Source organism: Ptiloglossa arizonensis, chromosome 12 (assembly GCF_051014685.1).
Source record: "Ptiloglossa arizonensis isolate GNS036 chromosome 12, iyPtiAriz1_principal, whole genome shotgun sequence".
Lineage (NCBI taxonomy): Eukaryota > Metazoa > Arthropoda > Insecta > Hymenoptera > Colletidae > Ptiloglossa > Ptiloglossa arizonensis.
This window is the reverse complement of record NC_135059.1, coordinates 12679390-12702676: the sequence shown is the minus strand read 5'-3', so window position 1 is coordinate 12702676 and position 23287 is coordinate 12679390. Positions and strand designations below refer to the sequence as shown.

At 40.6% G+C, this 23287-nt stretch overlaps 1 protein-coding gene across 1 annotated transcript in view; it reads right to left on the bottom strand.

The window, feature by feature from the left end:
* Positions 1 to 23287, bottom strand: part of LOC143153538 (metabotropic glycine receptor) — a 203546-nt gene that overhangs the window by 17382 nt on the left and 162877 nt on the right. Inside the window, exons 9-11 of the mRNA XM_076324882.1 lie at positions 7225 to 7363; positions 2990 to 3095; positions 696 to 857 (exon numbers count right to left, since the gene is read on the bottom strand). Of these exons, the coding sequence (XP_076180997.1) occupies positions 696 to 857; positions 2990 to 3095; positions 7225 to 7363 (407 nt within the window). The remainder of the gene's footprint in view (positions 1 to 695; positions 858 to 2989; positions 3096 to 7224; positions 7364 to 23287) is intronic.

Genomic DNA, 23287 nt, shown 5'->3' with positions numbered 1-23287 from the left:
GAAGGGACGAAATTCTTTGCGAAAAAAATACAGTTCTCACCGTGGGAGTCATATTTCCGATAACACGACCTCTTCAACGACTTTCTTAGATTACTTTCAACAATTCGAACCAACGTTCGGTACAAAAAAGAAAAATTCGTTCCAACGGGTCTAAATGCACCACCTTTTACGATATAAAACATAAGACAAAGAAATGTGCATTCCATCGATTTCGTCGTTAAGTTTACCATACGTTTAAATTTACTTTCGAGGAGTACCCAGACTCTCCTGGTCCGTAGTGTACGCGCGCAAAGCTCGAGTCTGTCGTTAATCGACGACGTGTATGTGTATTTGACAGCGTAGTCGTCCGTTCGAATTTTCGGCAACCGGTGGATTTCGCTCGAATAATTTTCCGTCGAATTACCTCGATGGTATCCATCAGAATCGCATTCCAGCCGGGGTAGTTACCATTTATCCGGCCAACAACCGGTAGAAATGTACGGTATGTGGGACGAACGAAATTACATTCCTTGGAAGGGGGAGAGTCAACACCGAAGGTAGCTACGTGTACGGAAACATCACGCGAAAGCACCATTAAAGACACATTTTTCGTCAAGGGGGAAGCCGTAGCAGGTGCGATGAAAATCTAGAAAAGGTCGTCACCGAAGAACAGGGGGGTAGGTGGTAGGTGGTAGTTTACTTTCAAGTGCTCTTACCGTGGCTCCGTCGCTTTCGTCGGTGAAGTTTCCCTGCTGAAGGGAGATCGAGTTGGTCTGGTTGCTGGTGCCCGCCGGGCGTGTGCTCTTCCCAAGGAATTTTCCGGTGGCACCGGTGTGTTTCGCGTCGTCCTTGCCCCCGCTACGGAACACCACGTAGGCCTACGTTGAACAGCCAAGTATCAGTCACGACGAAACGATTTATCGACAATCCTGGCGACGATTCTTTATGGGAATCTTTCGATGCGAAGAAAAGAGAAGGGAACACTGGTAAATGGATCTTGGAGTGCGTAATCGTAATAAGTGGATGGAAGATGGTTCTATCCGGAACGGGAAGACCGAGGTACGTAACGAGTTGAGTTACACTTAGCGTTTCGTATGGATCGAGTACACGTGGAGAGTAACGAAACCGTGCGGACAATGACGTATCGAGTTCACGGTACGGTAGGTCCGAAGAAGTATCGAATTAAAGTGATACGCTGTCGTTTACACCAACCACTTATTACGAATCGAGTATTCGTTAAGCATACTAAAGCACTCGAACGTAACGAGTTGGTTTACGAAGAGAATTCGGTACGAATCGAGTACTCGTCGCGTGTATCGAAAAGCACGGTGTGAACGATCTTGTATGGAATTCACGGTACGATACGTTTGGAGAAGTATCGAGCCAAATTGATACGTTGTCGTTTACACGAACCATTTGTTACGAATCGAGTATTCGTTAAGCATGCTCGAGCACTCGAACGTACCGAGTTGGTTTACACCGAGGGTTTCGATATACGTGACGAGTACTCGATTCCTATCGAACGTACGGTATAAACAATGGCGTATCGAGTTCACTATACCGTACTTCTAAGATATATTACATCGATACTAACATTATTAAACGTCTTTGCAACGTTGAAAACACTACTGCGATTCGATACGTGTAAACCATCCATGCTTGTAAACGTTAACACCCGAACGTGGAGATAATTCGATCGATTCGTAAATAAACGTGAATATCTATCTCATCCGTTTCAACGATACAATGTACTTGCTAGTCAACATTTCGAAAGATTAACACAGAAGTAATTTTACCTTTATGTATTATGAACGAACGCGAGAACGAAGGTTTTAAATGAAACAAAAGCGAACGAGAAAAACGTTCGAGTTTGAACTTAAGCAGTTACCAGTAGTATAAATTCTTGCAATAGGGCCCGTATTACAATGAACGCCACTGAAGAACTCGATACTAAATAAAGAAGTCGTAGGAAAGGCTCTAGGGGAATCGTTGAGTTTAATTATCTCGTGGATGGCCGAACAATTTATTCGACCGTTAAGATTTTTATCGAGAAAGATGGCATCTACCAACTTACTGCGAGCATTTAAGGTTTGCATGTTGCGTCTATTAAGGATAAGATCGTAATTGTGCTCCGTCGTACGTACGACACGGTTCAATTTTGAAAACAAGGCACAAAAATTTATGTCGGACCGCTTCCGATAAAATACGATATTTATAACGCTCGTGTATTCCAGTTGCGTGGAAGATAGTTATAAAGGTAGAGTAGGTTTGGTGGTAAACGAAATCGTTGCAAACGAAACACGTTAATAAACAACTTCTATCGACGTACTTTTTTTCTTATTGTGTCAAGGAGTACGCAACGGATTAAAGGATTCGTATACGTGAACCGGACCAAAGGATTCGAGTCTCGATTTCTCTGCTAACCCTCAATTTTAGATCATCGATGCACAACGGATCGTTCGCGTCAAGAACCGGCTCTAACAAGATCGTTGGTGCAAATAATAAAAAAAAAAGAAAGAAAAAAGAAAAAGAAACTCTCCCGAGTCCATTTCGCGGCAATTGTCCGCATAGGAGTTAGATCCGCCGTTGTACACCTTCTTTATGTACCCGGTCGGTTCGGTTTGAAGGGAGTTCGTCGGTAACGTAAATTTCTCTCATTAGCGCCGACAGACCGTAAGATCGTACCGGCTCGTTTCGATGTTCGCGATCCCGCAAATACTCGTTTTAAAGACCAAAAGATTTTTCACACTCGCCGCGACCAGAACGATAAATTATTCGGCCGCTGTTCGTACACGGCCATTTTACAACTTCCACCGCCGCGGACCCGATACGCTTCCGATGATCAATATGCGCGTCCGTGAAATAAATAAATTTGGCTAGTCAGGAGGGGAAGGGGGTGGGGCAGGCACCGCGAGTCCCGCTACCGGAATTCACGATTCCGGCGCGGTCGTGCCATTTGTTACGTCGCGGACGGCGTAAAACATAAATATACAAAATCGATCGGTCTTACCTTGCTGCCGAATATGAGGCACAACAGCAACGTGACGGTAAGCTGGGTGTGACAGAAAAATATCACGTACAATAAATCCGGATTGGCCGGCGATTGCAAGAACAACCTGCAACGAGAAAGATTGCCCCCACCCCCCAACCCCGATCATTGGTTAGAGTTCGTTCGGGGAGGAGCGTACCTTTCTTTGCGCGGCATCTTTCGAATCGACCACGTAACCAGAGTGACCGGAAAAATACACTCGTGAAACTCCATGGTGAATTTTTCATTTTCGAGCGATGCAAAGATTGGTGATTTTTTTTTAGCATCGTTTTCGTATCGCGTCCTGCGAGCAATACCACGGGGCCTTAATGGGCTCGTCTATCGAGCGGAGAATGCTCGTCAAACTCGTTAAATTAATTTACCGTTTAACTGATAATACGTCGGCCGTTAATTGGATCGGAGCACACCGTAGAGTGTTTGTCGAGTGTTTGGTCCTGGGCTAATTATAAGAGTCGGAAAATGTTCCCACAAAAGAGAGTTTTGCGAACGTGAGTGGTCGTCCCCCACACCCCCTTATCATATGTCAAGCGCACTCGAGAAATGTGCATTAGGGGACAGGTGTACGTCCTGTGTCGACTCTTTGAGGAGCAAAGAGGCTTGCGAAGTCGCTTCGTGGATCGACGAACGTAATAATGTTTGTTTCGTGAGCCCGAAGACTCTCGAAGATCCTGTCGGTTGTCTACAACTTAGATCCGATACAAGATACTCCACCGAAACGAAAAATATCTTACTACTAGCGAAGAACGGACTAATGTCTGATATTCCGATAAAAACTGAAACACGCTATATACCGATCGGTATAGAGTGTGTTTTGTAACAAATGGGCAATCTTTCAGGGACGAATTCGATATCTAAGAGCAATGGAGAAAGTTCGTATCGACGGTGGACAAAATTTACGTTCTTTGCGTCATATAGTATTTATTCAAGAATATCTCCGATGGGATTGTAATTTAACTCTTGGAAGTTCAACAGTGGAATTTCCATTGCACACAAGAATCGAGAAAAAATTGTCGATATAATTTTACATAGGGGTGTATCAAAATATATGTACGCAACTGTAAAGTGAGAAAAAAAATTCATAGAAATCTAGAGACAACGTACAATTTTGGTTTCTCTCATTTTTGTTCTCTTCTATCGTTATTCACGGAAGAATCCCCCCCAAAGCAATTTCTACGTGTACGTAGGTAGTAAACTTGTAGCTTACGCTGTTGCTTCAAAGTTTTCGAGCCATTGTATGGGCTTCCTGACGAGACGAAGGACCAAAGTTCCGTGTTACGTCTTCTCTTTCACAAGAGGTCCCAATTTCCTGAATAACTTGCTGTACCCTAGATTCCGCTGCCGCAGAGTCTAACGTTACAGAGGCTTTACGTTGGTTTCTCTATTTCGCGAATTCCGCCCTAATTATGCACATGATCAAGCGATAGACGTAAACACCGTGAACGACACGGACATTTCGGTACTTTAAGCGCACAGTCTTTGAAGCAACGCGAAGCGCGGTTCAACTGTTCAATTTCAATCGAACATTTGAACATTTTGTCGCGAAGTAATTAGGGTCCGTGACAGGATTTCCGATACGAATTTCATGTTTATACGATTACACGTGGAAGAATAATAGCACGTTTCGTAGAAGAGTGAAAGCGGTTGAGGTTTCAAAATTCTAGTTAACGAATATTTGAGATACTGTGTGCAAATTTCTCCGCTGAGTAAAACACCAAATTGGTATTCCAATTCGGTAGAGACTGAAAAACCATTTAGTAACGAGCAGTGTCGTGCGAACGATTTATTTGATACACGAGAAACGTATGAAATGTTTTAGGGGGAAAATAAAAGTGCAAAAGTGTACAGAGTCGAGTGTGCGGATCGAGGGAGCGATTTGATATAATTTCTGTGCAAATTTCTACCTATTGTAATATTCGAAAACTGTAGAACGTTCAAGTAACTATTTAGCAATAGTTAACCGAAACTATTATACGCGAACCACTGTTCGAGATACTAGACTCGGAAAGGAGAAATTCGATTGTCTCGATAGCTCAATCGGGAAGAGAAACAACCGAATTCGAATTCAATTTAGGCGGGAGCATGTGGTTTACACATTGTACCGTGTAACTATGTTAACAGCAGCTCCCGAGGGAACGAAGACTAGCTGGTGGGTCCTTTTGGCAAAAGTTCTCGTTCCTTTGCCTCGAAATTTGCTTCCAGGAAGAATGTACAACTCGAGCCGCGGTATAAAAAGTTCGGTTTAATTCGATATATCGTTTCAAACATCGGTTAAAAGGCGATGCTCACTCGTAACATTATTTATTCCAAACATGTGCACTTGCACCGAGGCATAACAGCTTCCGGTGTTCTGCTCCAGTTCGCGGCAAATGTGGCCGGGTTTCAACAGAATACATTATTAAAATTAACGATTCGTAACTGCAGCTACTGTTATACGTTCCGTGGATGCGTTCGACGTATCAGTTTCAACGATGAAACTTTGAACAGCGAAAAACAAAAAGGCCACGCGTGCTTGTTCAATTTGATTAATGACGTATTTCATTAACACTAGAACTACCGACGATAAATGCATTACCCTTTGTATCGGGTCGCATAAGTACCTTCAAAGTTAAACGGAGAAAGAGCAAATTAATTTACGAGTACCATTAGTTGTCTATTTTGATAATTGTCCACGAATATTGTAGGCAAAGGCACGATAATTGAATAATTTTGGTCTAATAAATTTTCCAAAGAAGTTTGAAACGAGTCAAATTTACCCCTTTGGTAGCTCTAATGTGAAAACGATATAGCGTGTATAGCACGGGCGAAGTCTCGGGATCGTGTTGGTACAATTGGAAAATAATTTAACGAGGTGTATAGTATTTACAGTTAAATTTCTTATAAACGCGTTATTTCTGATTAATCTACGTTGCAAATATTGTAACACAATCTTGAGAAGTTTGAAACAAGTCAACTTAACCCCATTGGTAGTTCTAGTGTTGATTAATATCCTTACGCTGTTTAAATATAGAACGAGTTTTCAACCGAGACGAGGATAAACGAAATTTTCGATCTGGTGTGTACGAGTATTTGACTATCGAGATAAACACGACAAAGAGTACGATAGATTCTACGAGTGCACTTGGAGTTTGGAGCGTTGGACGCGACACGTGGCACGAGTGATGCACATGTGAGAGCATAAAGGTACAGAACGATCTATGATAGGAAGTTTTTCGAATATCGTTAATTGGAGAATAAAAATACTGTTCAGAATGGACTATGAGTTAAGAGGACTCGATTTATAGGCTACATCACTCTATTCGAATACTACGAATTTATAGGCCACATTGCTCTATTCGAATACTACGAATTTATAGGCCATACGCTCTATTCGAATACTACAAATTTATAGGCCACACGCTCTATTCGAATACTAGGGATTTTTAAGCCACATCGCTCTATTCGAATACTACGAATTTCCACTCGAGAATTCAAATTATATCCGTCTTGAGATTCGAGTATGGAAAGATTCGACGAGCAATTTCAACCACGATCAAGAGTAAAGAGTTACGAGAGGAAAAGAATCTGCAAAAGAGACCCGAGAGATCTGGGAATTGCGGTCACAGAGAAAGGGCTATCTCCGTATGTTCTCTTTTACTCGCTTTAAGCCAATTTTACAGTTTATTTCCACATATCTCGTTAATAAGAACAAAAATCTCGGTCGTTTATCCTCTCGATCCCTATATTCTAAATTATTTCAATTGCACATAAAAGTCCACCACCGTTCTGCCCCTTACAATTCCGGATTCCTACGTTCAGAGAATCCTGCCACCATTTATTAGACTCGGCAATTAACCCGGACCAGACACTATATACCGTTAACCTTTCACATTTAATTCGTTAGTCTACTTTTAAGTATAGTCTGCCCGGTTTCTGTGTAAGTCGAGCCAATTTATTCACCGACTGCACGGAAGCAGTTTGAAACGAAATCTTCGCTTTGAAGTTCAGAGACCGCCATTTCTTTCCGCGGTTCGCTTTTATTACATTTTAAAGGCACCGCATAATCGTACATCTCTTCAAAGGAAAGGCTTAATATTTCATGGCTTCTCTTTTTTACAGTCATCGTGTTCGATTTACGCGAAAGAAGGTACGAAACTCCCTGTTATTAAGGTTAGCGTCAAAAGGGTTTGGAGTTGGGTAGAATCCTGAGAAATACTTACATCGAAACGTTGAGGAAGACTGACAGTAGAAATTCGTTGTAAATCGCCATCGAGATGAATCGACTTTCATTGAACTCTGACGGGGTCTTTCTCACCACGATGCACAGTCTGATGCCCCATATCAGAAATATAACCTCGACTGTAACAAAGTATAATTTTTCTGGTTAGTATCGATGCTGTTGTTTTCGTTTCAAGATCCGCGAGAAAGGGGGTATAGTTGATGTATTTAACAACGGGAGTGAGGAGTAACAATGTTGTTAAGAAAATTGAGCCTCTTGAAACTTCTTTCTTATTCTATAAAATAGAAATATTCGAATTCGTAAATGGAATATTTCTTCGTCGAGAGGGGACGAGCTGAGAGGGGCTGGCGCGTGCCGTATAACCTACAGGAGACACGATTCTCGATTTCTCGTTTCTCTCTTACCGTGGACGAAAGCGAGATAGGACCGGAACGAGTCCGAGGAGCTAAAAGCAAACGAGAAACGGATGCGAAACGAACGATGCACTGTTGCAGGTGTAGGACGGAGTGTCGGTCGTCTAAAAGATGAATCGAGACAAAGTATCGACATTTCGCCCGTCTCGTACCGTTTCTCACTTGCTCTCGTTCCAATCGACAATGGTAGAGCGAACGCTCAGCTCTCCGCGTGTAGGCCGAGCCCAGCTCTCAACGAAGAAATACTGTATCCCTTGCGCGTCGTTACTCGTAGCTTACGTCTAACCTTCCCTTCGTTTATTCCTCGTTCCAAAAACCGTTCCGTCGATTTATCAATCGATTAGAGATCCCGAAGGTAAAAAACCAACTGAAAATTACCACTCGGTGATTCCAAACTTCCACCGATCTGTAAGTACAGTAATGTAACATCGTTGTTGCAATACCGTGAGACAGAAGCATTTAACACTGTTACGAGTCATTCTAATTTCATTTAATCTTGTACAATTACTATACCATAGAACGCTACTGATAACACGATTGGTACCATCAGATCGGAAGTTTAGATACAATTGTAAAAGAACTGTGTATCGAGGTATTTTATATTATTTCGTGAAACCCGACCAACGAGAACCGAATATCGACACAGACCACGAATCGACACCCACGTAACACTCGAAACGCCGGATGCGTTCAATTTTTCGAATTTTCCAATTCCATGCCAATTTCGTGTCAGCTGCGACTTTCGAACCGATACAACCACCCTTTCGCTAGATGCGTTCGAACCAGTTCGCTATAGACATCGAATATTCGTTGGCTATAATCTTCCAATAAACCATAGTATCGAGCATTTTGCGCGAGTGTACCTCGGTCTCGATGCGTCTCTATTGCATCAATTTGCAGCAGGTAGTGCATTCGCACGATGCGGTGCAGAGTGTCGGCCGGTCTTAGAGCCTGTTCATCGAAACGATGTGCTCAACATATATTATTCGTCCAATTATCGCTCCCCTGTATTCCTGTATCGCGTTTAATGGGGCGATGTTACGTCCGCGATACAATGGCGGGTATTTACAAGAAGAAAACCGCTCAAAACCCGGCAAATTGAAAGAGAAATAATGGCACAATGGATGCAAAGGGAGACATTTCCTAGCATCGTTTTCTCTGTCCAAAGAAACGGTTCTGTTACAATGGTTCTGTCGGATCGCTCCCCAAGGATTCCAGATGACATTGCCACGATATTACCTTGTCAGTCGGATAACAAGATTCGAGGACAATTGTCATTCTGTATGACCAATTCGCCAATGTTAAATTTCGCAGCGGAACGATGCTTATGAGTAACACGGTTGCCTCCTGTCTGTTGCGATCTTATCGGAAATACCTTGTCCAGTAACACGTTTCAACTTTTATCTAGCGAATCTGACGTCTCTCGTTTGTACCACCAATTCCTGATCGCGTCGTTTTGGGATATTTTTAACAAATTCTCTTACAGGACTTTGCTGTGGTGCATTCGTAGGTTCCTCTTACAAGGCAAACTCTCAACTAACCCTTTTACGATTTTAAGCTAATTTTGCAGGACGATGGATAATAAATCGCACGTAATCTATACTATCGAGTGACACAATGTTGTTGGGTAATGTTACCACGTGTGTAAAATATTAGGTGCAGTGATTAGATTGTTTTGATACGATATGAGTAGAAAGTATGGAAATTGTCACAATATGGCAAAGGTAGTAATTTTAATATTCGTTTTATATTTATTACACAAACTGGATGGCTGACATGTAACGATCATTTTACATACACTAGTAGGAATATAGGATTTCGTTGTACACTTTCGATTAATTGATAATAGATTTATCGTATTTAATGTAGAAAAAAATTTTCACAAATGAAAGAGGTGTTAAGCAAATAGAACTAATCAAAGTTACGTATGAAAAAATATTCCGACCAAAAATTGTACAATATTAAGGAGGACACATTGGTACGGATATTGGTCTCTCGTTTTTTTTATCAAGATACAACACTCGTATCCAGTTATTTAAACCGGATGCCCAATGTTTTGCAACGAATTTCGATAAAGTATCAAATGTTACGCAAAAAAAATTTGATCTATTTAAATTCTTCCTTGAAGCGTAGAATAGGATATTCTGAATAATTGTACTGCCTTTTGTATGCACATTTTTCCCTGGCTAATCACCTTTATTGTCTTTAATAAGTTATTGTGGCGCCATTCTGGCTCCTTTGTAATTTTAATAATGTTAAAACCTGACTGTAATGCATTGAGGTGAATTTAATTTAACCAAGAACCAAACATGAGTTCGAAAGGGGAAACATTTTTCTAGTTAACGAGATTACTTAATCGAGTATAGTTCGTCTGCTGATATTATTAGGTGAGATACAAAAATGATTCTCTAGTAATTATCGCTTCTCTCCTGTGACACGAATTTTTAAAAATGATCCGCAAAGGAAAAATAAGTACGTTTCGGATGTTTTTTAACATTCTATCAAATTCTTTATAGATCATCAACTGTACATCCATCGAGTTTCCAAAGTGTAATTATTGCTTCTCTCCTGTGACACGAATTGTCAAAGTTATCCACAAAGGTAAAAAATAGAAACGCTTCGGATACGTTTTCCAATATTTTATCGAAACATCGAGGCATTATCAATTATTCAAGTTTCCAACGAAGTTTATCGGTGACTATCGAGCCCGATTTGACTGTCGTTTCCCAGCTTTTTCATTCAAGGTTTGTCGAAACGCACGACAGATCCGAACAAAGTGAAAAAAGAGAGACTGCGATCGGAAATACCCGGAAATCGGGTTGATGGCTCCTGTCATGAATGAACTTCGACAAAATTGACACGCGTGTGATAATTGGTTTTTCCATCGACGATTTTTTCGTCTTTCCGTGCTCCGTGATCGTACACACCCGGTGATTTTAAATAGAATTATAAATGAAAAACGAGCCATCGTTCATCGAAATAGTGGAAATGCTTCCACCGTTTTGTTCGACGACGACTATAGAGCCTTTCGTCTATGAAAATGATCGAAAGATCAATTTTTCTGCCATTCTTCTGTACAGAATGCCGTATCGAAATAAAGAAATCGTGGATTGTTTCGTTATCCCAATATTATTTCGAAAGAGTCCATTTGTGATAAAAAATGGACAAAATTTTATTCGAGGCATAAAATTGAAGTACAGAAGGTAGAATCGCCAAAGGCAATTACGTACGATGCGAAATATTTAATACAATAATTCGAATTCTAATTTCGCGTTGAACGTTCAATGTTTGTCTTTTATTCCTCGATTGAAAGTTTCGTTTGTATTTTGTTCGTCACGAATCTCGGACGAGAGTGAATTTTCACCTCTGTTGGTCACTTGCTCCCTTGTGAATCCATCCGGATACGACTGCTACTTTTACGCCGTGTATCTTCAGACTCGCCACTAGAAGACGAAACGCGAACCAGACCGGGTAACGCCAGGCAAATGGCCTTCTGCGGCCAATTACTCTTCCCTCGCCCTTTCCACCGCTTCGTTTCACTTTTACATAAGAAGAGAATCTGTACGCGTTTGGGCCGCGATTACCACCTTTCGCGCCATGGGAGTAATTCGTATCCGCTACCTTTGGGAAAACAATCGATTCCGTCTCGAATTCAGCAAACATCCGACCGTCGCGTCGATTTTTATCCTACATTTAATTAGAACCGATTTTCGACTCGATACTCGCCGTGAAATTAATTTTACAATTTTAAACGTCGCCGTCCAACGATACGCTCAATTGAATTCGTGTTCACCTACACGACCCGAATAAAATTTGCGAAACGATATCGCGGGAAACACGATCGATCTGTACCAGAGTTTCCACGTTCCGGCGATGAAATTTTCGAAACGGTGATCTCCGTTTCGGGCGAGTAATTCTCGCCGCGACGTGTCGGTCAAGCGGAGAACGAACGAATGAAATATTAATACGAGAAAATCCATTGACGATCGCGTGATTTTTAACGAATCGATCGCGACCCCGTAGAAATGGCGACGCACGATCGTTCGCGAGATGTAATAATTCACCGTGTCATTTTTCTTCTCGCGTTATCGGTACCTGAGCGATGTTATCGCATTCGACGAGACACGTCGAACGGATGCACGGTGCACGATTCTCGAATTACCATTCGTTTTCGAATTCTCGTTTTCCGGTCGGAGGGCAAACACCGCGGGAAAGAAAGATTTCGTTCCTCGCGACTTTGAACCTCACGGTCTCTTTACCGAAGCGATTATCGCGAACCCCGGTGTGCCTTTTCAACCGAGGAAACTCGCTTCTCGAAACGAGTACCACCATTTCCGATCGCGCTCGATCAATTTCTTTATCAACGACTCTCGCGAACCGCCGTCTCGGAATTTAAACGCTTCGACGTCGTTCGCACTATTGGATCTCTAAAAAGGTTCTTCTCGATTTCTCCAGCCGGATCCCGAGATACCGTTCCTCTACGCTCGAGCAACCTTTTTTTTTCTAACATTGAAAGTACGCAGTAACACGGAAAATAGTATTCCGTTCATTGAATTTTCATCGCGATCCATTTTTGCCAACGAGTGTTTTCTTTCGAATATTGCAAGGAAGATTTCACCCGTTCAAATGGAACGGAGCCGATGAGGGTTTTTTTTTTATTGAAAATTCTGATTTCGTTACGTTCAATACACTTGCATCGAACCGTGATTAATCGTGTACTCTTAATAAACGTAACACGTATCGTATCGCGTCGAATTGTGTTCTTCGTTGCACGAATGGATTCTCTTACGAGTACTTGGAACGTTTATTTCGTTAATTTATCGTCCATGCGTTCGTAATGGTTGACTCGGATTAATAGGAGTTCGTTCGATGGTAGCACAGCATCCCGGTGCAGTCGTTTGAATAAAAGACTCTCGATACTTTTCGAAATTGCCGAAGTTACAAGCGGAGATTCGAACTTTAACGTCCGGGGCCATCGATTGAAACTTATTTAAACGACTACGATTAAAAATTATACCTTTTGGATAAAGTTTGAGTAACGGCTCGAAGTAATCGTTGAGAATGCTAGCTGATCCGATTAGTGTCGCGCGAATGAAAGTTCATCGTTGCAATCGGCTGATTATTAGGGACGATGGTTCAATCGGTGGGTCACTCGAGACCCTACGTTGGTCGTCCTTCAAATATTCGACAGAGCGATCGAAATATTTACAGAGTTTTCCCGCGCGTTTACAATTACAAATCAACAGCTGTATAAACGTCGAAGATGTTATATTTGCGTAAAAAACGTTAGTGAATATAATTCTGCGCGTAAAAAGTGTCAACGACGCATTTCTAATGATCGTCGTATTCGCGAAAATACAAGTTTGCGTAGAAATTGTGCAGAAAATACGATTAATCTTCCAAATGTACTGGTTTCTCTTTCCTCTGTAACAAACCTATGTTTTTTATAATAATTCGTAAATTTTGCACAACGAACCTATATTTTTTCTCTACGATGAACCTATTGGCAATGTTCGAGGAAAAGATAACGCTTTGAAATCCGTTCGTGCGTAATTTTGTTACGGGTCGAAAATGACCCGAGCTCTGTTCGCGAGAGAGTACAACGCGAATCAAATGCACACTATCGCTCGCCCTCTTTTTATTAACATCTTGGATATAAGTTGAAATTGCCGTGGCTGAAGATTGTCGGACGATTGTGCGACACGTTTGTGAAAAGAATTTCTCGTTCCGGATGCAATAGCTTTCGCGTAATCGTGTTCCAAAGTCGAAGCGTTACCGCCCGCGTCTAATAATACTATCGAATAATACTTTCGTCCGAACTATAGATCGCGCAAATTCCAACTTACGGTATGTCGCAAAGTAAATGGAGAAACGAGGAGGGAAGAATTTATGATTATTTCCCATAGGCGAAGTTTCGCGCGAACCACCACCGTCTGAATAAATTCTCCCCCCGAGTTCAAACACAGCCCTCTGCAAATAAAGTGTGAAATGAGGAGGAAAGCAAAAGAAATAATACCCAATCTTATCGCGAAATGAAAAGTAACGGGCAAGGATGCGATTTTCTTTCCGCTCCCTCGATTCCGCGACGACGGTATAAATAATCCTGCAAAAGTATCAAGCCCCGAAACAATATGCAGCAGCGAATTTATCGTCAGACTAACGGTAATCTCCGACAAACCGTACCGAGGAAAACAAAATGGAAAGTAAAGCTCGTGTAACACCATTCGCAAACATGGATGACGAATGTTAATCTTTGGCTCGGTCGTCGCTGGCCCCGTAGCAACTGTTGTAGCGAAGTGTTTCAATATTCGCGATAAATATTTGGACACGTGAATCTCGACTCTGTACGGATCCAGAGTCGATCGATCATTTTCAGTCGATGAAACAAAAACGCGCATCGAGATCGCTCGATGAACTCGATCGCTCTGGGATTACAATTGGATATCGATTTTCGTTAATCGCTGCAACAGAACCCAACGTATCTGCATCTAACACAGGGTTGCTGGCGAAGATACAGGTTAGGCTACATAGTAGTTTGCAACAAGACTATTTACACGATCTACGCACAGGCGAGACGAACCTAGTAGTCCGTACAAGGCTGGGTAGCTAGCTAGCTGCTAACGTATCGGTTCAGATACGTCGGTGAGGATAGCTAGTAGGCTGTATAAGATTATGTACCTAATCTACTGCATATGCAAGGTTATCTGATCTACCTGGGTAGTTATCAACGTGTCAGTAACGCTACTCACTTGGCTGTACAAAGTTATACGCATACTTAATCTACTACCTACGCATCCGAAGGACTACCCAGTGGGTTGTACCGGGCAATCCACCTGCTCACAGTTTGCTAGGTATCATCTCTGGCACCGGTTGAACGTGTAAAGATTAATTCCACAAACGTGTAAAAACTTCGAAAGCTGAGTAAACGATTGGATACTTAAAAAGTGCCGAAGGATTGCCCAGTGGGCTGTATTAGGCAATCCACCTGCTCACAGTTTGCTAGGTATCATTTCTGGCATCGGTTGAACGTGTAAAAACTGCGAAAGCTGAGTAAACGATTGGATACTTAAAAAGTGACGAAGGATTACCCAATGGGCTAGGTACTAGACAATCCACCTAATCGCAGTTTGCTCTAGCACGAAATGACGTCTATGTCGTTTCTGGCATTTGTTAAGTTATCGCATACGTGATGCTCGATCCCACGAACGAGTAGAATTTTCGAAAGCTGAGCACGTAAATGGGGACATTTACCTTGATCGTTAAAAATTTCGTTAAGAAATCATCCAGTTCGTTCGGAACGACCTAACGAATAGGAAATTAGGTAGTCTCACCGGTGCTTGGTTAACAGATTACGTACACATAATTATGCCCCATTAAGTAGTCATACTAATGCGTCGATATCAGACTAAATAGATAGTTTCAGACATAAAGTCTGCAACGTAACTTCACTGACGTGTAGTATCCATTAGGAAACTCTGTAACTATTTAGTCTCGGCACACATAGCCTACAGCTTTGTCGATATACGACTAAATAGTCTTCTATAATAGTTTACCAGAGGAGTCTTACCGGTACAATTGCTGGAAGATCCAGGATGGAACACTCTCCTGTCCTTCTCCCTTTCATCTCACCGTCTCCGGTCTCCAGAAGCCCGCAAGAGTTTTCTAACTAGATCATATCCGGGGAAATCTTCGAGCGTTACTTCATTCACGCAGAGTTTACGCCGTGGCAAACTTCGAAACTAAAAATTAGTGCTCTTTCCAGTTACTTACACCAAGTGGATCAAAAGTTGGCTCTCTTTTTCTTCCACGAAGCTACCAACATTACACACGGTACATCGAACGATACGATTTTAATTTTGACACGACTCATTTACGTACAAATTGTAATTGCGAGGAGTTTATCTAGATAGAAATTAACTTAAACGGATTTGCATTACTTTCAACGATTACGTATTAATTTCTTTAGCTACAAATGAATTTCAAGATATCAATGATAATACAAGACTTTGAATCGAACTTACTTTTTCATTAATAGAATTTCACCAACCCGAGAACATTATTCTCTTTCGATGTTTCGTTCGAAGGCTATGCTAATTGTACGAATTATTCTCAACTGACGAACAATGTTGAATTTTCTTTCTTCGTTGGTTGTTCTCCTTTGTCTACGAGACTATCAACATTAACTACCGAACGAGACAATATTTACCTCGAGAGAGAGAAAGATTTCGATAAATGTGACTTACTTGTTGGTAAGCGGTGGTTAGTGGAACGTTGAAGAAGCGATGTTCCACGATGGTGGAATAAAAAACAACGAAACCATGTTTTTCTGACTCCTCGGAGGTACTAACCTCGAAGGTCCACGAGACCACCGACATTAGCTACCGAACGAGACAATATTTACCCTCGAGAGAAAGATTTCGATAAATGTGACTTGCTTGTTGGTCAACGGTGGTTAGTGGAACGTTGAAGAAACGATGTTCCACGATGGTGGGATAAAAACCAACGAAACCATGTTTCGTTGACTCCTCGGAGGTACTAAAATCACGTAAAAACGAGCGACCCGTGGTGCTAGTTTCGCGGTTTACGGGGGGGAAAAACCGTTCGGTGTTACCCTGGCAAAATATTGAATTAGTTCGTATACCGTTTTTCAGAGAACCACACACGGGAGGGGGAGTGTATAAATTGCATTACGAGGCCTGTGGGTATTATGAAACGATAATTTTATTCGCGTTATCCTTATTAATAAATGTACGTACGTACCATTAATCGCACAAATTTCGCGGTAGCAAAGTAATGATCTCTACGTCGATACGGGTGGAAAATATCGATTATCGGGACGTTGATTTGAAGAAAATCTATTTCTGGAATGATCGATTATCGGAACGCAGCTAATAGTAGAAGATATAAGAAATATATTGTTTTCCGTTAAATGTTTCAACGAGTTCCATTATTTTATTTTTTACTTTTTACGACATTTTATGACTTTTAAACGGTGGTGTACGTTACAAAATAAATCGTAAAAGTAATAGTAGTACTATTAATTGAAAAGTGGAGATTATTAACAGTTTAACGGCCGCTATCGCGTACGCGTGATCTTACTCTTTCGATCTTGACTCGATTTACCAAGTTTGTTTAAGTTCGAGTCTTATGTTGTGTGCTCATTATTGTATGTAAATTTATACTTCCTTGCAAGCACATTGTCAGCATCCTTGTGTGCTCTGCACTGGTCTATAAACTTAAATCGATCGAGAAAGTTGTCTCGAGTCGTTCGTTTTAAATCGATCGGTGCTACATTTTCGAAAAAGGGGTTATACTTCATCGGTAAAAATTCATGCCAGTTAATCACAATTTTCGGTTCGTGTAAATTTACAATTCTGAAATAATTCGTAACGAATATTTTTGCAAACGACACGAAGGTATACGTTCATACTCTCTTAACGATAGAACTACCACCACTGAACGTTCCTATTTGTATCAGACCACACGTGTACTTTTAAAATTGAACGAGGAAAGGGCAAATTAATTTACGAGTACCATTGGTTACCTATTTTGATAATTGTCCACGAGTATTGTAGGCAAAGACACCGTTAATAATTAAGTAATTTTAAAAAGAAGTTTTCTTCTTCTCTACCAAGACCCTTTGGTAGTTCTAGTGTTAAATATACGATGATATCAACGAACTAAGAGAATCGGTAAAATTTGTTAAATTTTTGTTCAACGAAAAACGTGTGTAGTGGTAATACTTGATATTCGTTCCACTATTCCACAAAGCCTTGAAGCTGGAATTTTTAATGCATTGTACATAGCATTAAAACGGACAAAAGCATCGAAAAAGGTAGACTGTGCGCAAACAGTATATACAAAAAGGATTACAGGATTAACAAGCTGCAGCTAAATACGATTAATCTTCATGTTGTTCTTTCAGTCTCCGTGCAGACTATATTCAATTTATATTCTTCTAGATCCGTTTACAATAGCCTAATACTTCGTAAAACGTAATAAAAATTACAACAGGTCTGACAAGGAATGTTCAGCATTTCGAAAATTCGAGAAAATTTGAAACTACGTAAACGCAGTTCGAGTGATCCTGTTCGTGGATCCATTTCTATCGTAGCAAACAAATTGTCAATACTAGGGATGAAGCACCTCTTTAAAGGAAAAACGAGTTTACATGTTATCGTAAATATATTTGAAACCATATATAATACGGAAAAGAAGTTTCATTCAAAGTTTTACGGTGGTTAATGTTCTATAGCCATAAAGAATTCGGGAGGAGAGAGGGAGATTTTGAAAAAGGAAAGGTTTTTCAAAAATTCTTTGCGGTCGTGTCGCGAGACGTCGAATTCCATGGAATTTTCTATTAAATTTTTTTCTATGTCTTGTACGGTTTCAGAGATATTTACGATAATATGTAAATTTTCTCTAACCCTTATCGTAGCAAGGCAGAATCCCTCAGGGGCCCTGATATACGTTTCTTTGATGTCACTCTACAACTGTTGGAAATGTGTAGCTTACAATTTTTCTATGTGCTTTATTACTAACCTCGATTATTAAAGACAGGAAAGGAAAACATCTGCCTTGGATAACTGTAAATAGAGTATAGAGCGACTATAAGAGTGAGTTGTAAACAACAAGTGTAGATCATGGTGAAATAGATAGGTCACCAAGGTGATTTTCAATAGGTTCGTCACGATTAATAGGATCGATGGTGAAAAAAAAAAAAATAGTATAATAATAACTAATATAATAATGAAAAAGTAATGTGGTCTTTTAAGAACCCTCCTTGCCAAAGAACACCTATCGTTTAATCTTGGTATGTTAAAGGCTAAGGGGTTGTTTTCACCCCTCGAATCGCTTCTTTGGCAAAACAAAAAAATAGATCCATTGATAGGATCACGTGGAGTACGTTCGTGGAAAGTTTCAAAGTTCCTTTGAATGTTCGGATTGTTGAACATTCCTTGAAAATGGAATCACCCCTTCTGGATCGAAGCATTTTCTAGAGCACCTGGTGCAAATGTGAATTTTCACAACTTATTACAAGAGGATTCGATGTATAACTGCCACGATCGAGGATATTTTTCATGTTCGAGTCCCAGAAGATATGCCAAATCACTATTCTTCGTCAGAGGTTTCCACGGATTTGCATATGGATCGATACATCTATGCGATTTATAGTAATTCGTGGAGGGTGCACTCCGAAAGCAGGTCGAATTTACCGGAATTATAATACTGGCAGAATATACAAGAGTTCTCGACGAATGTTTGCTCAATTTAGTGTGCACGGAAGGCTTGAAGTTCTGCTTTCGGTTCGTTTCCGTGAGCAACAAATATTTGTGAATTATTCGCTACGAGGAGCGTATCAATCTTACCGTATTAAGTTTACAAAGCCACCGTAAAACGTTTCTTATTTCCGACCTGTTCAGTTTGATCATTTTTCAGTGGCCACGCGCGATAAAAGAATCTAACTAATAAATTAACCAATAATCTATCCAACTTCGGCACCTACAGAGCTCGATGCATCGAGTACCATCTCGAAGCGAAAATTCGTTCGATTTTACACGAGCTCGCGAAATTTACGAATTTAACGAATTTCGAACACTCGGGGAAACTTTCGCTTCAATCGCTCCCAAATAACAAATTAAACGCAATTATAAACTTTGCAGGTTTTGCCCGAGAAATTTAGAGAAACCTTGGAGAAAAGTATCTTGAAAAGAAGGTCCACTGGTACGAGTTACTAATAACCCGCGAAAGTTTATCTGACGTTAAACTCGCGAGGATAGAAAAGAAAGCGGGATTCTATGAGCAATTTTTCCGAGAATTTCAAATTTGGAAAGTTTCAAGGGAAATAAGATTGCGTTTGCACGAACGTCCGCGTATCCTTTAGATTAAATTTTAAACATGATTAACGACGCTGACCGCTGATCGTGTATACAAAAGCGATACACCGGGCGATTCTTCGTTAAAAAATAAACGGTCAAGTGTGGTGTAAAGTTTTCCCACCCGGGACTCTGTTTTCGAGGAAAGCGAAGTTGAAGATCGTCCGACGCCGGGAAACACCTTATCTAAATTTCAGTAGAGTAAATTACGTTACGAAAAGAATTCATTCATGGACTCTCTCTCTCTCACGTGGAATCGTCCCGTGCGCTATACGTAATGGTAAATTATATTCTAGATCAGAATAATCTAAATTAAAATTCCTCGACGAATAAGTTCGAGGTGAAATGAAAGCAATTCTATCTTGGCATCGAGAATTTCCGTCATGGTAAATCAAGCACCTATTCTCTTTCCTTTAAAGACACCCTTTTGTTTCCTGTCTTGCGAACGGGGTAACTTCTGGAATTCCAATGCATCGGCCCGTCCTCCAGAATTGCCAGGAATTCTCTTCTGTTTCCACGCCTTTAACGATCCCCTCAAAAATTCTTCGGAGCACTTTCGGCGAGAACTTCCATCGTATCTGAATTCCGGACACGTTCGCGTTTCCAACGACAAATGGCCTCTGGTTGGATGGTTCTTAAACGTTCTTTGATCGTTGATTTCCGCAAAAAATGCGTTTCATTAAAAAACTGCGACGAATTTCTCGCTCGGTCGAAACAGTGTCTCTCAAACTTCACCGATCGCGGAGAAGTCACGTTGTCGTTCGTTGGACACACCCGTGATACCCTTTATCGACAAGTCGTATATTTTTCGCATTGTAAACGAGACGATAAATAACGTTCTCGGAGTCCAAAGTTGTATCGGGTTTCGCGTTTATTATATTTATTTGTCGAAAATTAAGTCGAATCGAAATTAGATTCGGGGAGTATCGCTTTCCGGTCACATCGGTCCGCGGACAAAATTCGATCGAATCGTGACTCGAACGTTATTTTCAGCTATTTGGTATCTTTTGGACCACGTAGAAATAGAAGAAATTGTAGGTAGTCGGTAAAATTTTCGAGAAAATTAAGCGACATTGCATCTACGATCAACTATGCCGCGCACGTATCGAATTTTTAACCACTAACGCCGAATATCAATTTTTTTCTACTCCTCGTTGTACATTTACGAAAATATGAGCAATGGATCGACCAGGTCTTTACGATGAGAATGAATTCAATTGTGGCCCGTTTCGGTCTATTTTCGATTACTCGATCTTTTTTTTAATTTTGATTATATTATTCGATATTTTCTTTAATTTTCAAGTACGTATAATTAGAAATAGTCCGAACAGGATCGTATTTACATTTATTTCCGTCGTCGAAGCATCGTCGCTCGGTTAATAATTTTCAAACGATGCAACGTTAATTTTTACCGGTTGGTGGGTCGAATGAACATACTTGGGAACGATTTCGTCGCTCCGGTATGAACATTGTCACCCGAAAGTAGAAACGTACCGCGTATTCAAGTTTGTTAGAAGCGCATTACTCATTTGTGTAACACATTTTCGTATAACGCATTACTGCATCACATTTCCTGCAACTAGCACTTGCGATATTAACTCTTTGTGGTCGGAGCACGGCCGAATAATGATTGGTACCAAATTGGTCTGTCAGAATCACACGAAATATTCGGTTGCTGCGTGCGCTATTTTATTGGAATTGTATCGGTGGTAGTGCCGTTGTCGTTGAAATTATCACAAATAGCAAAAGTTAAAGTAAAAAGATCTTCTCCGTTGTTTTCTTTATCCTCGAATGGAATACTTCCTTTCGACGTCTTTGGACAAACAAATCGATAATATAATTGTCCGAGTAAAATATAAATACAAATATTTACGAGTAACATAAAACAGAGATACTTGTACAAAATATAGAATATACATATTTACACGGAATATAAAATACAAACATTCGTACGTAATAAAAAATGTGGACGTTCGTAAGTAATGTAAATTGTAAAATTTCGTACAAGATAAACAAGAACGGGGAAATTGTGCTTTATGGAATTACGATGGTGGAATTACAAATTCTCTAGTTTCAAAGTTGACATTCTCGTCTTTTGGCGAAGAGACGAATATATAAATAAACATCCGGTAGTAAAAGCTCGTACCTACGAAGCGTCGTATCGCATTTCCAATGTTTACGAAGTGTCGAGTATGTCGAGTGTTACGGGTTAATCTACCATAAAGACAGTACAACGTGACTATCGCGAGTACAAGTAACAAAGTAACAAAACATCGTTCGCAATCCGTACTGCAACACAGTCGACGATTAATTTCGTCTTCCAGAATGCACGTGCACGATCCAAATATGTATTTTACTCGTTCTCGAACGACTTACTCAAGATTCGAGTTCAGGCTCGCGCGAGTTCCTTAATATTCGCGACGTTGCTGACGTCGTTCTTAATCATAGAATCCTACAACGTATGGCAAGTTACGCGATCGCGTTTCTGTCACCTAAATCAACACATTTTACCTGCATAATTTAATTGCACGACCCCCTTTCCCAAGGTAATCCCGCAATCCCTTGAATGAGATTTCTTTATCGTCCGTGGAAAATTGGATGAGAAACTTCGATCTTACTCCGCAGTATATTTACATCCCAAATGTCTTTTCTGCTACTTCGATATTTACTTCGACAGACCTGATCGAACGAAGCTTTCCTTGCCAAAGTCGAAGTTTAATACGGACATTTTAATTTCGGATCAAGAGAGTATCCGACGCGACGAAGCTACTTTCGTAGTAATCGAATTTAATAACAATTTCGATATTTACATAATTTCGATCCTTCCTCGCGACGATGGTTCACGTTTTTCAAATCAGAACCACGAACTTCTCGGGAGACTGAACTCAGTTCGAATCGATTCTGGTTGGGTCCAAGCTACGTCTCGTCGATGTTCAAGTAGAGGTTGTCCCATTCATCACCGGTCGAGTTAATTTTTGAATAAAATTCAAACGATTTGAATAATCTCGATATGTTTTTTTATATCGAAAGTACAAACATGGGAGTTAATAACGGAGTAAGATATCTTCCAAATGGCCAGTTCGGCTTTTTTACAAATTACCAATCTTTTCCCAAAATTTTTCATAACTTTTTGCGTCAAAGATCACGATTTTTCGTAGTACGCTTGAATAATTTACACACGTTCTTTCACCGTGTATTTTTCTACGATTAATTTCCCGTCTGTCCAGATAACATATGTCAAGTTTTAGATTAATCGGTTCGACGTATTAAAAATAGCGTGAAATTCAAATCGACCGGTGATGATTGGGTCACACTGCACAGCCATCCATTCAATTACGAACGTGATCGTCCAAGCAGTCTATGGAATTCGGGTTTAAAACAGATAACATCTCTCTTCACTGATACATCGATAATCGTAATTCAACAACCGTGAAAGCGTATTTTACTCGTATCGTTGTTTCAACATTACCGCTCCTCTATGAGAAACATTCTTTTCTCGTGTATATGTAAATGCTTCCCGTAAGAGTTTGTAAACCATTGTTCCACAATTAACATCTTAGGCGATACGAGCTCCTTGAAGTCTCCTAACGTAACGTTGTTACGTCTTCGGTCTTTTCAATTTTGCGTCCTGAACCGTGAAGAATTCTGGTCCAGGGCTCGAGCATTATTTCAAAGACTACGAAACTTCTGCGCACGAATATTCGCGCGTTCCCCATTGGATACGGGCCAAAGACGAGCAATCCTTCCACTCGTG